General features: G+C 47.0%; 1 protein-coding gene across 2 annotated transcripts in view; it reads left to right on the top strand.

Annotated features, from left to right (window-relative positions):
• Positions 1-5,524: 5,524 nt before the first annotated feature.
• frmd5a (FERM domain containing 5a) overlaps positions 5,525-21,926 on the top strand; it is a 276,610-nt gene continuing 260,208 nt past the window's right edge. Inside the window, exon 1 of one of the 2 annotated variants that reach the window (XM_085968386.1) lies at positions 5,525-5,831. In XM_085968386.1, the coding sequence (XP_085824512.1) occupies positions 5,730-5,831 (102 nt within the window). In that variant the 5' untranslated portion in view covers positions 5,525-5,729. The remainder of the gene's footprint in view (positions 5,832-21,926) is intronic. The other variant, XM_085968385.1, reaches the window with a different exon arrangement.

Genomic DNA, 21,926 nt, shown 5'->3' with positions numbered 1-21,926 from the left:
AAACCTTTCCATTTCAGGCACCCAATGTCGGCTGCAAGCACTCCCAGTGCCGCTGTATTCCAGTTGTTTTCCTCTGTGTCTCTCTCTCTCTCTCTCTATAAGATAGTCACTAATAAATCCAATCGGGAATTCAGGAGAAATCTCTTTACCCAGAGAGTGGTGAGAATGTGGAACTCGCTACCACAGGGAGTGGTTGAGGCGAATAGCAGAGATGCCTTTAAGGGGAAGCTGGACAAACACATGGAAGGAAATGCTGATGGGGTGAGATGAAGAGGGTGGGAGGAGGCTCGTGTGGAGCACAAACACCGGCACGGACCAGTTGGGCTGAATGGCCTGATTCTGTGCTGTACATTCTCCGCCTGAATAATGTGCCTCAGCCCCAACTGCAGAAAACTAGCTCACCTGAGTGGCGTTTTCTACTGCCGACTCCAACCATTCTCTGGCTGTCTTAGTGAGGTTGCCCGTTTAATCCGATTAGTATAGTTTTTGTACCAAGAGTCCACGTTCAATCAGAACTGAAATGAAGACTGCCCACATTGATTTTATGTCGGAGCCTTACAGCCAGCAGACAGGGAGAGACTCCTACCCCGTCAGTCTTGGCTGGATTTGAACTCAGATCACAGAAAGGTCAGCGTCCAAACCCCTGCACATTTGAATCCTGAGAATAGGAGAAATTCCTGTTAAATATTTTCAATTATACTCTTTCTAAAATTGCACTCTGCAAACAGATAAACCTAGGCTGGGTGAGGTCTCTTTTCTCTTGAAAAAGGCAGCTGAGGGGTGACCTAATAGAGAGGTCTTTAAAATTATGAACGGTTTTGATAGAGTGGATACAGAGAGAATGTTTCCACTTGTGGGGAAGAGCAAAACTAGAGGCCATCAATATAAGATAGTCACCAAGAAATTCAATAGGGAATTCAGGAGAAACTTCTTTACCCAGAGTGGTGAGAATGTGGAACTCGCTACCACAGGGAGTGTTTTTTTTTGCGGCCTAGAGGAGACCGTCTTCCATGTTTACATAGAATGTGTGAGGTTGCAGCCCCTCTTTCACTATTTGAAGGGGCTGCTCCTCGATTTTTGGTTGCACTTCAGTCCCACGCTCCTGATCTTTGGTCACCCGGTGCAGAGGGGAGTGGGCGGGTCAGAGGGCCTCCTCGTAGGACTGCTCTGGGGCCTGGCGAAGGTGGCTATAAGCAGGTCCAGACAACGGGTGGTTGAGGGGGTCGTTCGGCCCGATTGCCCTGCCTCTCCTTCGCGGCTATGTTGGCGCCCGGGTGGCCCTGGAGATGGAGCATGCAGTGTCCGCCGGCACACTTGAGGCCTTCCGTGACCGGTGGCCGCCGTGGGGACTGGAGTGCTTCATCACCCCGGCAAACCAAATTTCAATTTAATTTGTTAAGTTTTATTTAAAGTTTTATTAATTTACAGTCAAATTGTTTTAAACAATAGAGCACCACAGGGAGTGGTTGAAGCGAATAGTATCGATGCATTTAAGGGGCGGTTAGATAAGCATATGAGGGAGAAGGGAATAGAGGGTTACGCTGATAGATTTAGATGAGGAAAGACGGGAGGAGGCTCAAGTGGAGCATAAACACCGGCATGGACTGGTTGGGCCGAATGGCCTGTTTCTGGGCCGTATATCCTATGAGTAGCAGCACCGTTATCTCTAAGGCAGAGAAGGTTATGGGTTCAAATCATACTCCAGGACTTCAACACATAATCCAGACTGACACTTCAGTATAGTACTGAGGGAGTGCTGCATTGATGGAGATGCTATCTTTTGGATGAGACGTTAAACCGAGGGTCTATCTAGTTATACAGGTGGACATAAAAGATCACCTGGAACTATTCAAAGAAAAACATCAGAGTTCTCCTGATGTCCTACTAAATATTCATCCTGCAATCAACACTAAAACAGTTAATCTTGTCATTTATCTCATCGCTGTTTTATGGGACCTTGCTGTGTACAAATTGGCTGCTGTGTTTGCCAAATAACAGCAGTGGCTACACTTCCTCTGCTCGGCATCTCCCTGCTCCAATCGGGAATTGGGACCTGAACCTACATCTATTCCCATCTATTTCTTAAGGATTCCTTGGACCTGTTTCTTGCTGGGAAAGAAAGGAGGCGAAGGTGGGAGGGACACTTCTCTTTGACACCACTAACAGAAAATTAAAATTAAAACAAAATACACCTATGATTATAAATGGAAGTGTCAGCCATGCCTCAGTGGTAGCTCTCTCAACCCTGAGTTAGCAGGCTGTGGGTTCAAGCCCCACTCAGGAATTGAACCTTCAAGCTATGGCTGGAGAGTCTAGAACCAGGGGGCACAGTCTCAGGATAAGGAGTCGGCCATTTAGGACTGAGATGAGGAGAAATTTCTTCACTCAGAGGGTTGTGAATCTTTGGAATTCTCTACCCCAGAGGGCTGTGGAGGCTCAGTCGTTGAGTATATTCAAGACAGAGATCGATAGATTTTTGGATATTAAGGGATATGGGGATCGGGCGGGAAAGTGGAGTTGAGGTCGAAGATCAGCCATGATCTTATTGAATGGCGGAGCAGGCTCGAGGGGCCGAATGGCCGACTCCCGCTCCTAATTCTTATGTTCTTATTGTTATAAACGTGGGCGTGCTGTGTCTTTCAGATGAGAGGTTAAACTGAGGTTCTATCTGCTTGCTTGGATGAAAAAGCTCCAAAGGGTTTATTGAAGAAGAGCAGAAGATTTTTCCTGGTGTCCTGTCTAATAATTCTCCTTCAATCAACATCACTAAAACAGATTAGCTGGTCATTTATCTCCGTGCTGTTTATGCGATCTTGCTGTCCACAAATTGGCTGTTGTGTTTGCCTACAAAGCAACAGTGACTACACGGCAAAAGCAATTCATTAGCTCTGAAGCACCTTGGATCATCCTGACGATGCAAAGGGCACTATATAAAATGCCTGGCTTTCTTTCTACATTAAAATGTTGCATCTAACATCCGCCCCAGACATAAACCTTCAGCGTCGCCAAAACATTAACAAAAAAGGAAGGCAGTCATTTCAGGAAGGCTTTTTGGCTTGGAGGTGGAAATTCACAAACATCTGGTCATCTGCAAACTTTCCTTTGCAATTAAACTCTCAGTGACCTCAGGCTGCATTTACTTATAGCAATTAATCTTTTCTGGCCTGAAAGATAAAGACTATCTCAAACACGGCTCTACCTAGCAGCAGAATAACGCATTGTGAATTACATGATGTAACATTCCTGTTAATTGAAAAACATGAATTTACCGCGAGCAATGCCATGGGAGATCAGCTAGTCAGGGAATAATATCCAAATAGGGATAGTCAGAGTCGGAGCTAATGTCTGAGCATTGGCTGGAGGGTGGGGGGGGTCGAAGTTCAGTTTTGGCCATGATCTCATTGAATGGCGGAGCAGGCTCGAGGGGCCGAATGGCCTACTCCTGCTCCTATCTTCTATATTGGCATGGCGATGCCTTTAATGCCGCATTGCCATTTGTGTCAGACTCAAAACGCCAACACGATCATGAATTTGAATGTTAAGTGAGTAAATTATTTGCTGACAGTTTTAGGTGAAACCTGCAAAATTGGTCGAATTCATAGTGATTTGGGCAGGGGTCATGACCCCCAGAGCCCCCTCCCCCGCCCCCTGCCATTGAGACAGTTGGGACATGTCCAAACCACTACTGGAAAATTCAGATCTTTCATTATTTTTGTTCATTACGCAAATACTTTGGAATCTTTGAAGAGTTAATGACTTGATATCTTCACTTTATCTCTTTCTCCTGACTCCCTTGTTCACATCAAGCTATTCCAGGCCAGGTTCTAATATCTTGAGGCCTTGGAGAGGGTGCAGAGGAGGTTTACCAGAATGGTACCAGGACTTAGGTTATCTGGAGAGATTAAAGAAGCTGGGGTTGTTCTCCTCAGGGCAGAGAAGGTTAAGGGGAGATTTAATAGCGGTGTTGAAAATTTTGAGGGGTTTTGGTAGAGTAAATAAGGAGAAACTGTTTCCAGTGCTAGAAGGGTCGGTAACCAGAGGGACACAGATTTAAGGTGATTGGCAAAAGAACCAGAGGGGAGATGAGGAGATTTTTTTTTTTAACGCAGCGAGTTGTTGTGATCTGGAACGCGCTGCCTGAAAGGGCGGTGGGAGCAGATTCAATAATAACTTTCAAAAGGGGATTGGATAAATACTTGAAAAAGAAACATTTAATCGGAGAGCGCTATCAAAGAGCCGGCACAGGCACGATGGGCCGAATGGCCTCCTTCTGTGCTGTGTGATTCTATCTGATGATATTTGTTATCAAGCCCAAAGCCAGGTTGAGGGCAGGTTTGGGTATGGCGGGGGATCCAGGCCCAGGATGGCTGGGCAGGGGGAGTTGGGGAACTTTTTAAGAATTGCATTAAGGCAAATTATTACATTTTAATTTTCTTATTTACATTTTTATTATTATTTGAGAGTATTTTTTTGGCAGGCTCTACAACCCACTCAGTGTGTGCTATTGCCTTGTTCACTTTGATGCACTCCATGGAACCTGACTGTTCCTTCAGGCCAGACGTCTCAAGGCATTAATAATAATGTTTCTGAGTTTCGGCTTGGGGTTTATATGCAGTTTGACTTTCTGAGTTCTTTGTGTCTCCTCACCGAAATAATTTTGGGCACCTCACTGAAGTCGTAGTAATATATTTATATATGTAAATTGATCTGCCTTTGGCGAGTCATTACCCAACGTCATAATAACTAATAATAAGGCATCTGTTTGCTGTGCTCGGGCTGGGGATTGAGCCCAGCCTGCCTTTGCATGCTTGATGCATCCTTCTCTCCCTTGTTTTTTAGGGGGAGGGGATGGGTTTCTTTGCTTTGTCCCCCTTGGCTGTTCTGTTCTGCCCTCCCCACCCAAGTGACACCCTTACCCCTGGGGAGAGCTCCCCAATGCCAGGCAACAGGAGCTGTGCCAGTACTCCTCCTGCCTAAGCCCCATCTTGCTTCGCTCTCTTTCAGCCGGCCCGGGTGCTAATAAAGGGAGATTTATGCAGAACAGTAACCAAGAGCTGTGCAGAGGCGCTGCAGATAGACAGACAGACACGAGAGGGAAGAGAACAAATTGCAGCCAGTGCTATCAGCGTGCAGCATTTGAGAGGCAGCGAGCACAATAGGAAATGCAACAAAAAACAAGCGGATAAAAATGCAATGGACAGGTTAAAACCCTGGGATGCAAATAGGTGCAATAAAAAAAAATGATTGCATTTTAAAAGATTTCCCGCAGAAGTTGGGCTGCGATTTTATCCCCTCCCGTTGAAACAGATTCCGCTCTCCCGGGCTGGCCGCTCCGCCGTCCTCGCCGCTCTCTGCTGCTATTGGCGGGAGGCGACGTCAGTCACCGGGGTCCCGGGCCGCTGATTGGCCGAGCCGGCTTGTGGGGGCGGGGTCGGATACTTGCGCGATTAAAGCCCCGGAATCAGCTGCAAAGTGCAGCGCAGCCCAGCCCGGGCAATGAGCAGCTGGCTCTGGCACAGGCAGCCCAGCCAACAGCAAGAGGCTGCAAACTGCAGCAGCAAACCAACAATCAGAATAAAACCTAAAAGCCCACCCCCCAAAAAAATCCCCCACCCCCCCCTCCTTCTCTTCCACCCCCCTCCCTCCCCTTAAGAATTTGCTCCTTTATCTCTTTCTCTATTTTTTTTTGTGTGGTTCTGTTTCTCAATTGCACAAAACCCCGGTGAAAGATGTTGAGCAGGTTGAGGAGCGGCAGCATCAGGAACCTGGACCGGGAGTTCGACTGCACGGTCAGGCTGCTGGACGATTCCGAATATCCCTGCACCATTCAGGTCAGTGCCAGCCTGGGAGATGTGTGTGTGGAGCTGGGACAAGGGCATCATTGCAAGATGCAACCGTGTGTGTGTGTGTTTGTCTGTGAAAGACTTTGCACCTTTTGTAGCTGCATCTATCTTTCGCTGCTCTGTTTGTGTGTATTTTATTATATATTATATTAGTTATTGTGTCGTTGAGCTGCACTGTCACAGCGGTTAACCTATATCGAATGAATGAGATCGTGGTCATCTCAAAGCCTGATTGCATTTCAGCAGAAATGTGCTTAACTTTTCTGTTAGAATGTTGGTGTCCACAGCATCCTCCTAATGGTTGTTATAATGAAGGTTGAGCAAAGTGGGGATAATCTTTTGCTTTCGTGCAGAACACCCTTGTTGCGGGAGAAGGAATTCACTTCTATTAATTACCATCTGTGTGAAATGCATCTCCCGTAGCAATGGTCAGTCAATGCTCAGACTGCCTCTCTCCCTTGTCTGGCTGTAGATGGTGTGATTCAGAAGGCATGCTAGGGACTGGAGGGGTGGTCAGAGCAGTGGCAACCCCTGGAAGATTGGCTGCTAACTAGGAGCAAATCGAGCCTGGATGAGTAAGAAATTTGGGTTTTGCAAGTGTAGTGATTCCAATCCTATTGAGGAGCAAAAAAAGAATGTATTTCTTTCTGAATGGATGTCTCCTCCACCGGCTAGTGTAAGAGCACTGTTTATTTAATAATAGTGGAATACCCAGATGGTGAAATGCCATGTGTGTGTCTTTGTTACTGTGACGACTGTTCAGCAGCACCCTTTACCGCACCCCTCTTTCCCCCCCCCTCCCCAAAAACAAGCAGTTGGAGGCTGGCAGTCTCACGGATGAATATGCGTGAACTATTTTAACCAAAATTATTATGAATAAAATATTCATCCAATTTTCTTATGAGTCTTAAAAAAAAAGAGAAACATAGAAGATAGGAGCTGGAGTAGGCCATTCGGCCCCTCGAGCCTGCTCCGCCATTTAATGAGATCATGGCTGATCATCCAAATTCAGTACCCTGTCCCTGCTTTCTCTCCATATCCCTTGATCCCTTTAGCCTTAAGAAATATATCCAACTCCTTCTTAAATATATTTAATGAATTAGCCTCTACTGCCTTCTGTGGTAGAGAATTCCACAGGTTCACCACTCTCTGGGTGAAGAAATTCCTCCTCATCTCTGTCCTAAATGGCTTACCCCTTATCCTTAGACTGTGACCCCTGGTTCTGGACTCCCCGGCCATCGGGAACATCCTTCCTGCATCTAGTCTGTCCAGTCCCATCAGAAGGCTGAGGGGTGACCGAATGGCGGTCTATAAAATGATGAAAGGTTTTGATAGAGTGGATACAGAGAGACTGTTTCCACTCGTGGGGAAGAGTAAAACTAGAGGCCATCAATATAAGATAGTCACCAAGAAATCCAATAGGGAATTCAGAAGAAACTTCTTTACTCAGAGAGTGGTGAGAATGTGGAACTCGCTACCACAGGGAGTGGTTGAGGCGAAGAGCACAGATACATTTAAGGGGAAGTTAGATAAACACACGAGGGAGAAGGGAATCGAAGGATCTGTTGATGGGGTGGGAGGAGGCTCGTGTGGGGCATGGACTGGTTGGGCTGGATGGCCAGTTTCTGTGCTGTGAATTCGATGTAATTCTATGAAAGGAACTTGTCCTCAGTGTGATGGGTGTCTACACATGTGCCCGCTGTTGGCAGAAGCTTGGTGGACTGTCTTCCTGCATTAAAAAAGCATTGTTGCCGGGTAAAGCATCTTGTGTCCTGTTGTACGAGGGGTGTAGTAAGAACCCTGTGGCGGTGATACCAGGTGGTGCCGCTGATCGTATCCCCAGCTGTAAACAATAAAAATCTTGAGTACAAATCTTGAAGGCTGTGGTGTAAGAGTTGGCGCTGCAGCAGGTTGAGTTTGTGGCATTGTATCATTCAACAACACCAACAACTTGCATTTATGTAGCGCCTTTTAACGCAGTAAAACGTCACAAGGCGCTGCACAGGAGCGTAATCTGACAAAATTTGACACCGAGTCGCATAAGGAGATATTAGGACAGGTGAGCAAAAGCTTGGTCAAAGAGTTTTAAGGAGCGACTTAAAGGAGGAGACAGAGGTGGAGAGTTTTAGGGAGGGAATTCCAGAGCGGAGGGCCCAGCAGCTGAAGGCACGGCCACTAATGGTGGAGCAATTAAAATCGGGGATGCGCAAGAGGCCAGACTTGGAGGAGATTTGTAGGGCTGGAGGTAGGTTACTGAGATAGGGTTGTAGGGCTGGAGGAGGTTTCAGAGATCTCCAAGGGTTGTAGGGCTGGAGAAAGGGGTGGGGAAAGGGATCCACCCCAGCGGGCAAAGCAACATGCCCTCTGAGAAGAGTTTTTGGAACATAGGGACAGGAGGCAGCTGTTAAGCCCCTTGAGCCTGTTCCACCATTCAATCATCATATGGATGATCTGTATCTTAACTCTATCCACCTGCTTTGGCTCAACCTCCTATTCTACCCTTGGCTAGCAAAAATCTATTGATCTCAGATTTAAATTATTAATTGAGCCCCAGCATCTACTGTACTACTGTTTGTGGGAGAGAGTTCCACACTTCTATCACCCTTTACGTGAAGAAGTGTTTCCTAACTTCTCTCCTGAATGGCCTGGCTCTGATTTTAAGGTTATGTCCCCTTGTCCTAGACTCCCCCCACCACCAGCGGAAAATGTTTCTCTCTTTCTACCCTATCAATTCCTTTCAAAATCCTAAAGCCGCAATCAAATCACCACTTAACCTTCGATATTCCAGGGAATATATGTTTAGCCTAGTTTATGTAATCTCGCCATAAAATCTAACCCTTGGAGTCCTGATAACTTTCTGGTGAATCTGTGCTGCACTCCTCCCTAGGCCAATGTATCCTTCCTAAGGTGCGGTGCCCGGAACTGTACACCGTGCTCCAGGTGTGGTCTAACCAGCTGTAGCAAAAATTCCTCCCCTTTATATTCTAGCCCTCTAGTTATAAAGGCTAACATTCCATTAGCCTTTTTGATTATTTTTTTGTACCTGACTGCGATATTTTAGTGATCAGTGTATTTGGATTCCTAAATCTCTTTGGACCTCCGCTGTTCCTAGCTTTTCACCATTTAAACACTCGGATCTGTCCTTTTTTTTGGGTCAAAAATAGATAACCTCACACTTGCCTACGTTGAAATCCATCTGGCACAGTTTCGCCCACTTACTTAATCCATCAGTGTCGCATTGTCATTTGATGCTCCCGTCTACACTCCTTATTATGCCACCAATCTTTGTGTCATCAGCCAACTTGGATATATGGCTCTCTATTGTGCTATCTATTGTGGGCGAGGCAATCCTAGGGTATCAGCCTGAGCAAAAACTCTCTGTTACGATGATTTAAAAAGTACAGCGACAGCACAGAGCAAGAAGCCAGAAAAGGACATCTGAGAACAACCCAGACCAATGTCACCTTTGCTGCTGTTGTGTTGACGTGCACCTGTGTGAAGTTGCCGAGTATGTGTGTGTTGTTAATCCGTGCTTCAAAGGCTGACACAACGGTGATGCTCCTGGTGGCTCACTTCGTATAGGCACTGCCTATTCACCAGAATGTTACCGGGGTGCCAAGGGTTATACTTTATGGCGAGATTACATAAACTGGGTTTGTGTTCCCTGGAATATAGAAGGTTAAGGGGGTGATTTGATTGAGGTTTTTAGGATTTTGAAAGGAATTGATCGGGTAGGTAGAGGGAAAAGTTTCCCGCTGGTGGGGGCAGTCTAGGGGGAGTCTAGGCCAAGGGGACAGAACCTTAAAATCAGAGGAGGGCCATTCAGGCGAGAAGTTTAGGAAACACTTCTTCACACAAAGAGTGATAGAAGTGTGGAACTCTCTCCCACAAAGAGCAGTAGATGCCGGCTTAATTCATCATTTTAAATAGGAATTCAGTCCATTTGGACCAGGGATGTCCTTAGTTCAGCTTCCAATCTGTGCTGAGGTCTAGGAACATAGGAACAGGAGGAGGCCATTCAGCCCCTCGAGCCTGTTCCGCGATTCAATTAGATCATGGCTGGTCTGTATCTTCACTCCATCGACCCGTCTTGATTCCATATCCCCTTAATACCCTCGCCTAACAAAAATCTACCCATCTCCGGTTTGAAATTTTCACTTGAACCCCCCAGCCTCAACAGCTTTTTTGGGGGGGGGAGAGTTCCAGATTTCCACCACCCTTTGTGTGAAGAAGTGCTTCCTGACATCACCCCTGAATGGCCTGGCTCTAACTTTCAGATTATATCTCCGATGACGGGAGCGGTGTGACAATTGGCCTCCGCATTCTGATCAATATTTGATGGCCGGCCTACTGAAAACCGCTCGTGTATCTGGGTCGCGTGAGGAAAAGAACTGGCTCAGTCGCGATGGCTCCTCGCGATTGAAATTCCGCCAACACTCAATATCCAGGCTCACACGGGGAGAATGATCACCAGCACGAGACATTAGAGAGCATTTTCTCCCCGGAGAAAATCGGATTTGGGGGAAAGTGGTGTTGTCATCGAGGCCATGACCCAAGATCATTGTCAGGCCTAAACCTTCAAAGGTGTAAAGTCACAAGGACAAGGCTTCTGTTTTTAACCCACACCAAGTCCCGTTCACCCATTACCCCTGTGCTCGCTGACCTACATTGGCTCCCGGTCCAGCAACGCCTCGATTTTAAAATTCTCATCCTTGTTTTCAAATCGTTCCATGGCCTCGCCCCTCCTTATCTCTGTAACCTCCTCCAGCCCTACAACACTCCAAGATCTCTGCGCTCCTTCAATTCTGGCCTCTCCACCTCTCTCCTCCTTTAAGGCGCTGCTTAAAACCTACCTCTTTGACCAAGCTTTTGGTCACCTGTCCTAATATCTCCCTATGTGGCTCGGTGTCAAATTTTGTTTGTTAACGTTCCTGTGAAGCACCTTTGGATGTTTTACTATGTTAAAGGCGCTATATAAATGCAAGTTGTTGTTGTTGTTACAGACAGGTAAACAAAGGCGAGAACAGAATATTCGGCACATTGGTGCCCGGTTTGTTCACTGGCCAGCGTAACTCACACACTGACCTCTTCAACCACTGGTGATGTTCGCTCTTGTGCAATAAGGGAAAACTGACTTGTGGTTAATGTCAGGAGAAACTGGGAAATTCCTTCCTACCTCCATAAGGCAACCAAGCGGCCTCCAGGAGACTATGGTTACCCGTGAATCTTCCCTAGGTGAAATATATTCAGGAAGGAGTTAGATATATTTCTTAAGGCTAAAGGGATCAAGGGATATGGGGAGAAGGCAGGGACAGGGTACTGAATTTGGATGATCAGCCATGATCTCATTGAATGGCGGAGCAGGCTCGAGGGGCTGAATAGCCTACTCCTGCTCCTATCTTCTATGTTTCTATGTCTATGTTTCTATGTGAACCTAACTAACATTCTCCTACCCTCCGATACGCGTCCTCTTTCTTCACACAGTTGTCCAACCCTTATTAAAAGCCTGCCCATTCAAGGGGCACTCCTTTTTGTGTTTTATTTCCTCAATGTTAAGCAGCTGATGGATCATTGGGGTGTTTGATGAACAGGTACTAATTAATTTCAGGTATTCTCGTGGGAAATTGGCCGGGGCTGAAATAGCAGCTACACAATTAAAACCCTAATCATATCAGTTGTCCAAAAAACCCAATAATAATAGAATTGCAGAATTAATATTGTAAATTCCACCCCCCCCCCCCGCAGCAAAGGAGCCTCTTGTTCAGCTTCTATCACGATCGCTATGTTTTGGGGATTTTACGTGTCATTTTCTATTGACGTGCTAGGGAGTATCTCTCAAGGTTATTTGCTCCACTCTGTGCAGCAAGGGATTGCAAGGGCAGGTACACAAATCCAAGTCGCTCCCCGTGTTGTCACCAGGCTCATTAAATCATTGGTGCCAACAGACATTACAGCAAAAAATTACAGCTATGGTAATACGCTTAGTTCCTGTGCCGATACAAAATGCTTTGTCTCCGCCTCACTGCCTCGCGCTCCTCCTTTTTTAAGTCGCTTCATAAAACCTACCTCTTTGACCAAGCTTTTGGTCACCTGTCTGAATATCTCTTTTTATGTGGCTCAGTGTCAAATTTTGTCTGATAATTGCTTCTGTGAAGCGCCTCAGGAGGTTTTACTACATTAAAGGCGCTGTATAAACACAAGTCGCTGTTGTTAAGACGCAGCCCAAGTTCAGAAGGACAAGATCTATAAGAATCAAAGAGAACAGTGCAGCACAGAAGGAGGCCATTCGGCCCGTCGAGCCCGTGCCGGCTCTCTCTGCAAGAGCACTTCAGCCAGTCCCACTCCCCCGCCCTTTCCCCGTAGCCCTGCAAATTGCTTTTGCTTTAGCTACTTACCCAATTCCCTTTTGAAAGCCACGATTGAATCTGCCTCCACCACCCTTTCAGGCAGTGCCTTCCAGATCATAACCACTCGCTGCGTAAAAAAGTTTTTCCTCATGTCACCTTTCGTTCTTTTGCCAATCACCTTGAATCTGTGTCCTCTGGTTCTCGACCCTTCCACCAATGGGAACAGTTTCTCTCTATCTACTGTGTCCAGACCCCTTATGATTTTGAACACCTCTATCAAATCTCCTCTCAACCTTCTCTGCTCCAAGGAGAACAACCCCAGCTTCTCCAGTCTATCCACGTAACTGAAGTCCCTCATCCCTGGAATCATTCTTGTAAATCTTTTCTGCACCCTCTCTAAGGCCTTCACATCCATCCTAAAGTGTGGTGCCCAGAATTGGACACAATACTCCAGTTGAGGCCGAACCAGTGATTTATAAAGGCTCGCCATAACTTCATCATCATGATGTGGAATCTGTGACCAGCAGAATGAATGGGCTGTTATGATGTGTGAACTGACACACAAAATGAATAGGGTTTGTGCAAAGACATTCTGCAAAGGTGGATGCTATACAAAGCCCTGGTTAGACCACACCTGGAGCACTGGGAGCAGTTCTGGGCACCACACCTTAGGAAGGATATATTGGCCTTGGAGGGAGTGCAGCGTAGGTTTACCAGAATGATACCTGGACTCTAAAGGTTAAATTATGAGGAGAGATTACACAAGCTAGGGTTGTATTCCCTAGAATTTAGAAGGTTAAGGGGTGATCTGATCGAAGTCTTCAAGATATTAGGGCGAACAGATAGGGTCGATAGAGATAAACTATTTCCGCTGGTTGGGGATTCTAGGACTAGGGGGCATAGTCTAAAAATTAGGGCCAGACCTTTCAGGAGTGAAGTTAGGAAACACTTCTACACACAAAGGGTGGTAGAAGTTTGGAACTCTCTTCCGCAAATGACAATTGATGCTAGATCAAATGTTAATTTAAAATCTGAGATTGATAGATTTCTGTTAACCAAAGGTATTAAGGGTTATGGGCCAAAGGCGGGTATATGGAGATAGGTCGCAGATCAGCCATGATCTCATTGAATGGCGGAACAGACTCGAAGGGCTGAATGGCCTCCTCCTGTTTCTATGCTGGGAAGGGGTATTCCCTGCTTCCTGATTCAGCCCCAATTTATCCGATTAAGTTGGATTTTTTTGTCACTTGCTGTGACACATTTCATGTGAGCGATATAATACTTTTTCCACACCCAGTTCCTGGCTAACTTGTCCCTCATGGGCTGTGACTTTACATATCATTGCATGTGGGACTTTCAAATTCCAGGCTTAATCCTCTTTGTGATCTAACAGAAGATTAATCTGTAGCAATGGATTGGCTGTTTAATAGATTTAGAGGAACGGATTGATGTAGCTCAAGGTAAAGATGGTTTGTGTGTTTTATGATGGCAATAGATTGATTTATTGATGCTATATGTCTATTGGGAATCTTGTGTGTGTAACTGTGGTTGGAAATTACAACATGGAAATTGGCCGTTTGACCCAACCAGTTGGTGTTGGTGTTTACCCTCCAGACGAACACTGTCCTAATCCCATGTACCCACCCTGTTCCCAAATCCCCTTCACCCCTTTCCTTCCACTACCTATCTTTCTGTAGAACCCGCCCTGTTTCTGTCTTTTGGATGAGACGTTAAACCGAGGTCCCGTCTGTCCTCTCTCAGGTAGACGTAAAAGATCCCACGGCCACTATTTCGAAGAAGAGCAGGGGGGAGTTCTCCCCGGTGTCCTGGGGCCAATATTTATCCCTCAGTCAACATCACTAAAAACAGATTATCTGTTCATTATCTCATTGCTGTTTGTGGGAGCTTGCTGTGTGCAATTTGGCCGCCACGTTTCCTACATTACAACAGTGACTCCACTTTAAAAAGTACTTACTTGGCTGTGAAGTGCTTTGGAACGGCCAGAGGTCGTGAAAGGCACTATAGAAATGCAAGTCTTTCTTTTTTTCACCTATTCGGAAATGTTGACATACGCTTCTTCAATCACTAACTCTGGTAATGCATCCAACAGCCTCACAACACTTGCTGTGTGAAAGTAAATTTCACCTGCTCTCTGTCTTAAATCTCTTACGTTTAATCTTCTATCTCTGTCCCCTTGTTCTAGACCCCCCCCCCCCCCCCCCCCCCAACCACTGCAAACAAGGGGGTCATTTTTAATTTTGCCACACCGGCAATAACCTGGCGGAGTGGATTGCCCGACCTCCGCTGAACCCACCCTGTTCCTTGTCTGTAAGGTTCAGTTGTTCACTCTTTCATGAACTCAGGACGTCCCGAACCGCTTTACAGCCAATGAAGTACTTTTGAAGTGTGGCCACTGTTGTAATGTAGGAAACGCAGCACCCATTGACCAGAAACTTAACTGGACCAGCCACATAAATACTGTGGCAACAAGAGCAGGTCAGAGGCTGGGTATTCTGCAGCGAGTGTCTCACCTCCCGACTCCCCAAAGCCTTTCCACCATCTACAAAGCACAAGTAAGGAGTGTGATGGAATACTTTCCACTTGCCTGGATGAGTGCAGCTCCAACAACACTCAAGAAGCTCAACACCATCCAGGACAAAGCAGCCCGCTCAATTGGCACCCCATTCACCACCTTAAACATTCTCTCCCTCCACCACCGGCATACTGTGGCTGCAGTGTGTACCATCTACAAGATGCACTGCAGCAACTCGCCAAGGCTTCTTCGGCAGCACCTCCCAAACCCGCGACCTTTACCACCTAGAAGGACAAGGGCAGCAGGCGCATGGGAACACCACCACCTCCAAGTTCCCCTCCAAGTCACACACCATCCTGACTTGGAAATATATTGGCCGTTCCTTCATTGTCGCTGGGTCAAAATCCTGGAACTCCCTCCCTAACAGCACTGTGGGAGTACCTTCACCACACGGACTGCAGCGGTTCAAGAAGGTGGCTCACCACCACCTTCTCAAGGGCAATTAGGGATGGGCAATAAATGCTGGCCTTGCCAGCGACGCCCACAGCCCGGAACGAATAAAAAAAAAGTCACTTTGCGCACAGCAAGCTCCCATAAACAGCACTGAGCTAATGACCAGATAATCTGTTTTAGTGACGACATATCGTTATGTGGCTCGGTGTCAAATTTTGTTTGATTTTGCTCCTGTGAAGTTCCTTAGGACGTTTTACTACATTAAAGGCGCTATATAAATGCAAGTTGTTGTTGGGCAGATCACTATCAGACTCCTATAGAAAATCTGCAGGTGTGGAGATTGGTTGAGAATAGGGTTGGTCTTGCCTGTGATGCTTTCCACGGTTGAATAACCTGCCAATGATCACTGCGAGGCTTGCATAAAAAATTGGCCATGTTGGTGAGGTAGTGAAGGGGTGCCAGAGAATGGGACAGGAGGGGAGAAACCCTGGGGAGAATTAAAGAGCCAAAATAGGTGATTACGTTTATTTGGAAATGATTCCCGCAGGTCCACGATTGCTTTCTCTTCGTGGCACTCCAGTTTGCTTTTTGAATCGTATCCAGCAAATCCTCGGCTTAAGCCTTTGTGAGAGGGTTAATTTTTGCAAGGCACGTTCAGTTCTGCAAGCGCCGGGAATCTGGGCTGTCCTTTCCTCTACCTGACCCAGATCATTTTGAGGTCAAGGTGACTGGTGAGTCTCGCTCCATAATTAACTCTTCCCTCTTCCCAACTCTTCCTCCCCCGACAACCCCCATTCCAAACCACAAAAGCAAGTAAAGCGGTAAAAATATCACAGGAGATGTCTGCTGATTTTCTCAAAGCTCCTTTTAATTTCGAATTTTGCAAAACCCTTTGTGTCCTCATCCCTTGAGTCGATCTATCGAGGCACAACGAGCATCATCGGATTGGAAAACCTTCCCTCTGAATAATCATCGTCCCCCTCCCATACATCCCACTCCCCGAGCCTGAGACTTCACTCAGTCATTCTCCTCCTTCTACAGCCTTTCCCAAGAACTGCTCTCACTCTCCCTGTCCGTGTTTGTCTGGGATCACTGATTCCATTAATTCCGTCCCAGGCAATACACTGACTGCAGTCTTCCTTCGTCTTAATAGCGTTACTCAAGAAAGAAATCTGAACAGCTAAAAGGTGCAGTTATTTTACTGCAGCCTTTGCCGGAATTTGAATGAGTGTTTGTTTCATTTTGGGATGGAACTTGAGACAGGTGACGTTAGAAGCTCAGGGCAAATCCTAGAGGATGCTGTCCAGAATGATACAGAAATTTGGCTCCCCCTTTTTTTTGTTGTCCCTGTTGTTAATGCCTTGCCTCGAGCCACCTGGATCTGGGAGTTTGTTGAGGAATATGTCGCTCACCAAACCTGTCGTGTTCATCAGCTGGTAGAGAGTAATGGCCTGGTAGGTCGTGAGACACCTTCCTAGTTCAAGATGTTCAGCGATGAAAGAGAGACTTGCATTTCTCCAGCGCCTGTCCCAACCTCAGGATATCCCCAAAGCGCTTTACAACCAATGATGTATTTTTGAAGTGTGGTCACTGTTGTAATGTCGGAAACGCAGCAGCCAATTTGCGCACAGCAAGCTCCCACAACCAACAGTGTGGTAAGGACCAGGTAATTGTTTTTAGAGATATTGGTTGAGGGATAAATATTGGCCCCAGGACACCGGGGAGAACTCCCCCTACTCCCCCTCGAAATAATGCCGTGGGATCTTTTACGCCCACCTGAGAGAGCAGACGGGGCCTCGGTTTAACGTCTCATCCGAAAGACACGGGTGAATTAATGGCGTGTAAAACCGTGGGATTGTGGAGTAAAAAGGTGAAAAAGACACAGGCCTTTTTTTTTTCCTCCTCCGCTTCACCTTTATTGTGACAGCGCACGGCGGGGGTAGCATGTTCCGGTCATGTTTCAGTCAGCCAGTTATACTTTTAAAAAAAAAATATAGCGATATTGGAAATCTCCCTCAAACGATGGAGCAACAAGACATCTCCCCGGGCAACGATGCTCGTGTGGGTGGGGTGGGAGGGGGAGGTGATGAAGGGAAATCAAAACTCATCAGAGTACTGGGTGTGTGGGGGGGATTTCCCCTCGTTGCACCTGTTTTCGAGACGTGAAACGGGGGCAGTGGGCACCACTTTTGAAACACAAGGTTCCACGCCCGATTCGTGCCTGGGGGATGGGCAATGCCATATTGGTGAAAGAGGCTTCCCAGGTCTCCGTGTTGCCCGCCTAAAACAGCTTGGCCAAAGAGGTAGGCTTTAAGGAACATCTTAAAGGGCGAGAGAGAGGATTAGGGAGAGAATTCCAGGCAGCTGAAGGCACGGCCGCCAATGGTGGAGCGATTAAAATCGGGGATACGCAAGAGGCCAGAATTGGAGGAGCGCCGAGACCTCAGAGGGTTGAGGTTACAGAGATGGGGAGGGGCAAGGCCGTGGAGGTGACTTGAAAAGAAGGATTGTTTCAGGACTCCTACGTGAATCGCGGCAGTGCCGAGCGGAGCAGAGCGCTGCTCTTGGCTCTGCGGCACTACCGTGGCGCGCTTTAGGACTGCGCTGGGCCCTCCCTTCCCCCGTTCTCCGCCACACTCTGGAGCCGGGAGGAGATGGAGCCCAAGTTGGACCTCGGGCAACGGGCACCGCCAGCTCGCCACCAATATCACAAGGATGCCCAATATCTGTCGAGCTGCGGGACTCCCAGGTACAAAGCTCGTAAACGGGCTGTGACCAGCTTCTAGCCTAATTGTGTGAAACTTGGAGCCAGGCGGGTATTACAATTCACAATTCACAATTCAAATCGCTTTATTGGCATGATAAGTTACATCTTATGTTGCCAAAGCATCAAAATACATTTATGGTTTAGCACATAAACGCAGTTCTATTCATACAGTGTATAAACAGGTATCCCTGAGTGTATAAATATACATTTGCATTGTTTATATATATTCTTTTCTTAGTTTACTGGTTGTCCCTCTGTTCATGGCAAGCTGTAACATAGTGTGCCGCCAGTGTTATACAGCTTCTCTCCTCTCCCAGTAGGAATGGGAGTTTTTGGTTGTCATTCAGATTTCTGAAATCAGGGCATATTTGTGAGAATTTTTGGTAGAAATTCTCCCTGATGCCCTGATATTTTCCACAAGCTGTGAGGAAGTGCATCTCTGTCTCCACCACTCCCTGACTGCAGTGAGAGCATATCCTGTCCTCTCTTGGCAGCCTGGTCTGCCTGTGTCTGCCTTTTTCGATCGCTAGGCTATGTTCGCTAAGTCTGTACCTTGTCAAGGTTCTTCTCAGTTTGTTATCCTTTACCATGGTCAGGTAATCAGCTATGTTGTATTGTCTGTTTAGGGCCAAGTAGCAATTGAGTTTGCTTTGGGTTTTTGTTGTTTCTGCCCAATATGTCAGATATTTTTCCTTTTGCTTAGCGACGATTGTGTTGGGTCGAATTCTTTGTGTTACCCTGTCACTGTCCTGGGGCTGGTTATTGTTAGTATTGTTAGTAGTTACTTCACTGAGTCCCAGGACTAGTTGACTGAGGGTATTCTTCTTTATGGTCAGCTCTTGGCATTTCAGGGCGTCGTAGTGATAGCATTGGGGATTGCTCATTTGTAGGTGATTCCAAAATTTGGTGGCTCTTTTTTGGATAGTGATTATTAATGGATATTGGCCTAGTTCCGCCCTGCATGCATTGTTTACTGTTTTCCTTTGAGTCCGGAGGATACTTTTACAGAATTCTGCATGTAGGATCTCAATTGGGTGTTTGTCCCATTTTGCAAATTCTTGTTGAGTTAGCGGTCCCCATACCTCACTGCCATAGAGTGCAATTGGTTCAATTACTGATTTGAAAATTTTGAGCCAAATGCTAATTGGGATTTCTATTTGGATTGATTTTTTGATGGCATAGAAAGCCCTTCTTGCTTTCTCTTTCAGTTCATTCACAGCCAGTTTGAAGTTTCCCGTAGAACTGATTTTTAAGCCCAAGTATGTGTAGTTAGTGGTTTGTTCAATTTTGGTTGTTCCTACTGTGAAATTTATTTTGGGGCCCTGATGTTTGGATCTTTGCTGGAACACAAGGACTTTGGTTTTTTGGGGATTTATTGTCAGGGCCCAAGTCTGGCAGTACGACTCCAGCAGGTCCAGGTTTTGCTGTAGCCCCTCTTTAGTAGGTGACAGCAGAACCAGGTCGTCTGCATAGAGGAGGAATTTAACCTTGGATTCATATAGGGTGAGGCCGGGTGCTGTAGATTGTTCAAGTAGTTTTGCCAATCCATTTATGTAAATATTAAAGAGTGTCGGTGAGATTGGCGAGCCCTGCGTCACCCCCCGCCCCTGTGGGAAGTATTTTGTTTGTTTGTCTCCAATTTTAACTGCACATTTGTTGTTTGTATACATTGATTTAATTACATCATATGTTTTCCCTCCTACCCCACTTTCGATAAGTTTCAGGAATAAACCGTCATGCCAGATGGAGTCGAAAGCCTTGCTGTGCTTACTGGGCCAATCCGGCTGTCCTCCGAACACCCCCTCCCCCCACCCCGCTGCAACTGTAGTGAGTAGTCGGGTGTTAAGGTGTTTACAATCCTTTTCTATTGGCCCGTTGGTAACACAGCTGGTCAAAGACTGCCGTGAGAAGATTCGCAAAGGAAACAAAGAAGGGAGGCAGTGAAGCCGAATGCTGGCTCGCCTGCAGTATTTGTCAAATGCTAATAGCGGCTCATTTACACACATTCTTTCTCTGAAATCTGGGTCTCCTTTCTTTGGCCGCTCGCGGGGACTGTAACCCTTTTGGTGCTGTGCAGTCATCAGTTTTAAGAAAGATGTCGTTTTGATGAGGTTCTATCGGTTGAGAGAGAGAGAGAGAGAAAGGCTTTGTTCGAGATGGTTCCTGTTAAAAACCGAGCTTCTGAACAACAGGCTGGAGCTGTGTCCAGAGAGAGAGAGAGATCTCTGCTTTTTTTTTTAAGAAACATTTTGAGAGATGCGTTTTTGGCTGGAGGTTGTTTGAAGTAAATGTAAATCAACGGAAACCAACAGAACATAACAATCACCGGACTGCAAAGTATTTCATTGTCTGTCAAGGGCTTTGAGATGTTGCTGAGAAACGTGATCTGGTGCTTCAGTAGCAACTTGCATTTATTTAATTCCTTTCACAGCACTTTACAGCCAATGAAGCACTTTTTGAAGTGTAGTCACTGTTGTAATGTAGGAAACACGGCAGCCAATTTGTGCACAGCAAGCTCCCACAAACAGCAATGTGATAATGATCAGATAATCTGTTCTTTTTAGTGATGTTGATTGAGGGATAAATATTAGCCCCAGGACACCAGGGAGAACTCCCCCGCTCTTACAAAATCAAAATGCTGCGGATGCTGGAAATCTGAAATAAAAACAGAAAATGCTGGAAATACTCAGCCGGTCAGGCAGCATCTGTGGAGGGAGAAACAGCTCCTCTTCAATATAGTGGCCATGGGGGCACCTGAGAGGGCAGGCGGGGCCTCGGTTTAACGTCTCATCTGAGATGAAATCTCACCCCTTCGACAGTGCGGCGCTCCCTCAGCACTGCCCCTCCGACAATGCAGCACTCCTTCAGTACTGCCCCTCCGACAGTGCGGCGCTCCCTCAGTACTGCCCCTCCGACAGTGCAGCGCTCCCTCAGTACTGCCCCTCTGACAGTGCGGCGCTCCCTCAGAACTGCCCCTCCAACAGAGCAGCGCTCCCTCAGTACTGCCCCTCCGACAGTGCGGCGCTCCCTCAGTGCTGCCCCTCTGACAGTGCGGCGCTCCCTCAGTGCTGCCCCTCCGACAGTGTGGCGCTCCCTCAGTACTGCCCCTCCGACAGTGCGGCACTCCCTCGGTACTGGCGCTGGAGTGCCGGTCAGGTAACGAGCTCATGTCTCTGGAGTGGGACTTGAACCCGTGACCTGCTGACTCGGAGGTGAGAGTGAGTGCGACCCACTGAGCCACAGCTGACTCTTTGTTCCTTGAACACTAAATACTTGTTCTTTCTTCTTTCCCTGCCCGAGCTTTGTGTGTGACCGACATTACTGAAACCGTTCATTGACTGGGCGGGGGGAGGCATTGGTGGGTGATAATTAGGCATTGATTGTGCCCCTCTATGAGCCTGTGTGGCCCCGATACTAAATTAGGTAGAGACAGCTTGGCAGCCGGAAAATGAATTGGACAAAATATGCAAGTGGGCTGAACAATAGCAGATGAAATTTAACACAAGTGTATTGTACTGTACATAGGAAGGGAAGGAAAAAATGGATGAAGTCGTCGTCGTCTTCTTCTAAGGCAGTCCCTCGGAACCGAGGATGACTTACTTCCACATTAAAAATGAGTTCTCGGGTGACTGATGAGTCCAATGCGGGACCTACAGTCTCTGTCACAGGTGGGGCAGACGGTGGTTGAAGGGGCAGGTGGGTGGGGTGCTTGGGTTGACGTGCGCTCCTTGCGCTGCCTGCGCTTGGCTTCCGCTTGCTCCCGGCGAAGAGACTCGAGGTGTTCGGCGCCTTCCCGGATGCTTCTCCTCCACTTTGTGCGGAGAGTAATTATTGAATGAATGATGTAGAAATAGCCAGTAGATTAGATTCGATTCTCGAGGTGTCCAACCAGTGGGGCCAATGGAATGTTGAACTATAGAGTCACAGCGGGAGGGTGTGGAGGCAGTCCTGCTCAAACGGTATCGTGCTCTGGTCAGACTACG

This window comes from Somniosus microcephalus, chromosome 27 (genome assembly GCF_052327205.1).
Source record: "Somniosus microcephalus isolate GS21.2 chromosome 27, FLI_Smic_1.0, whole genome shotgun sequence".
In the NCBI taxonomy this organism is placed as follows: domain Eukaryota; kingdom Metazoa; phylum Chordata; class Chondrichthyes; order Squaliformes; family Somniosidae; genus Somniosus; species Somniosus microcephalus.
This window is presented reverse-complemented; position numbering and strand designations above follow the sequence as displayed.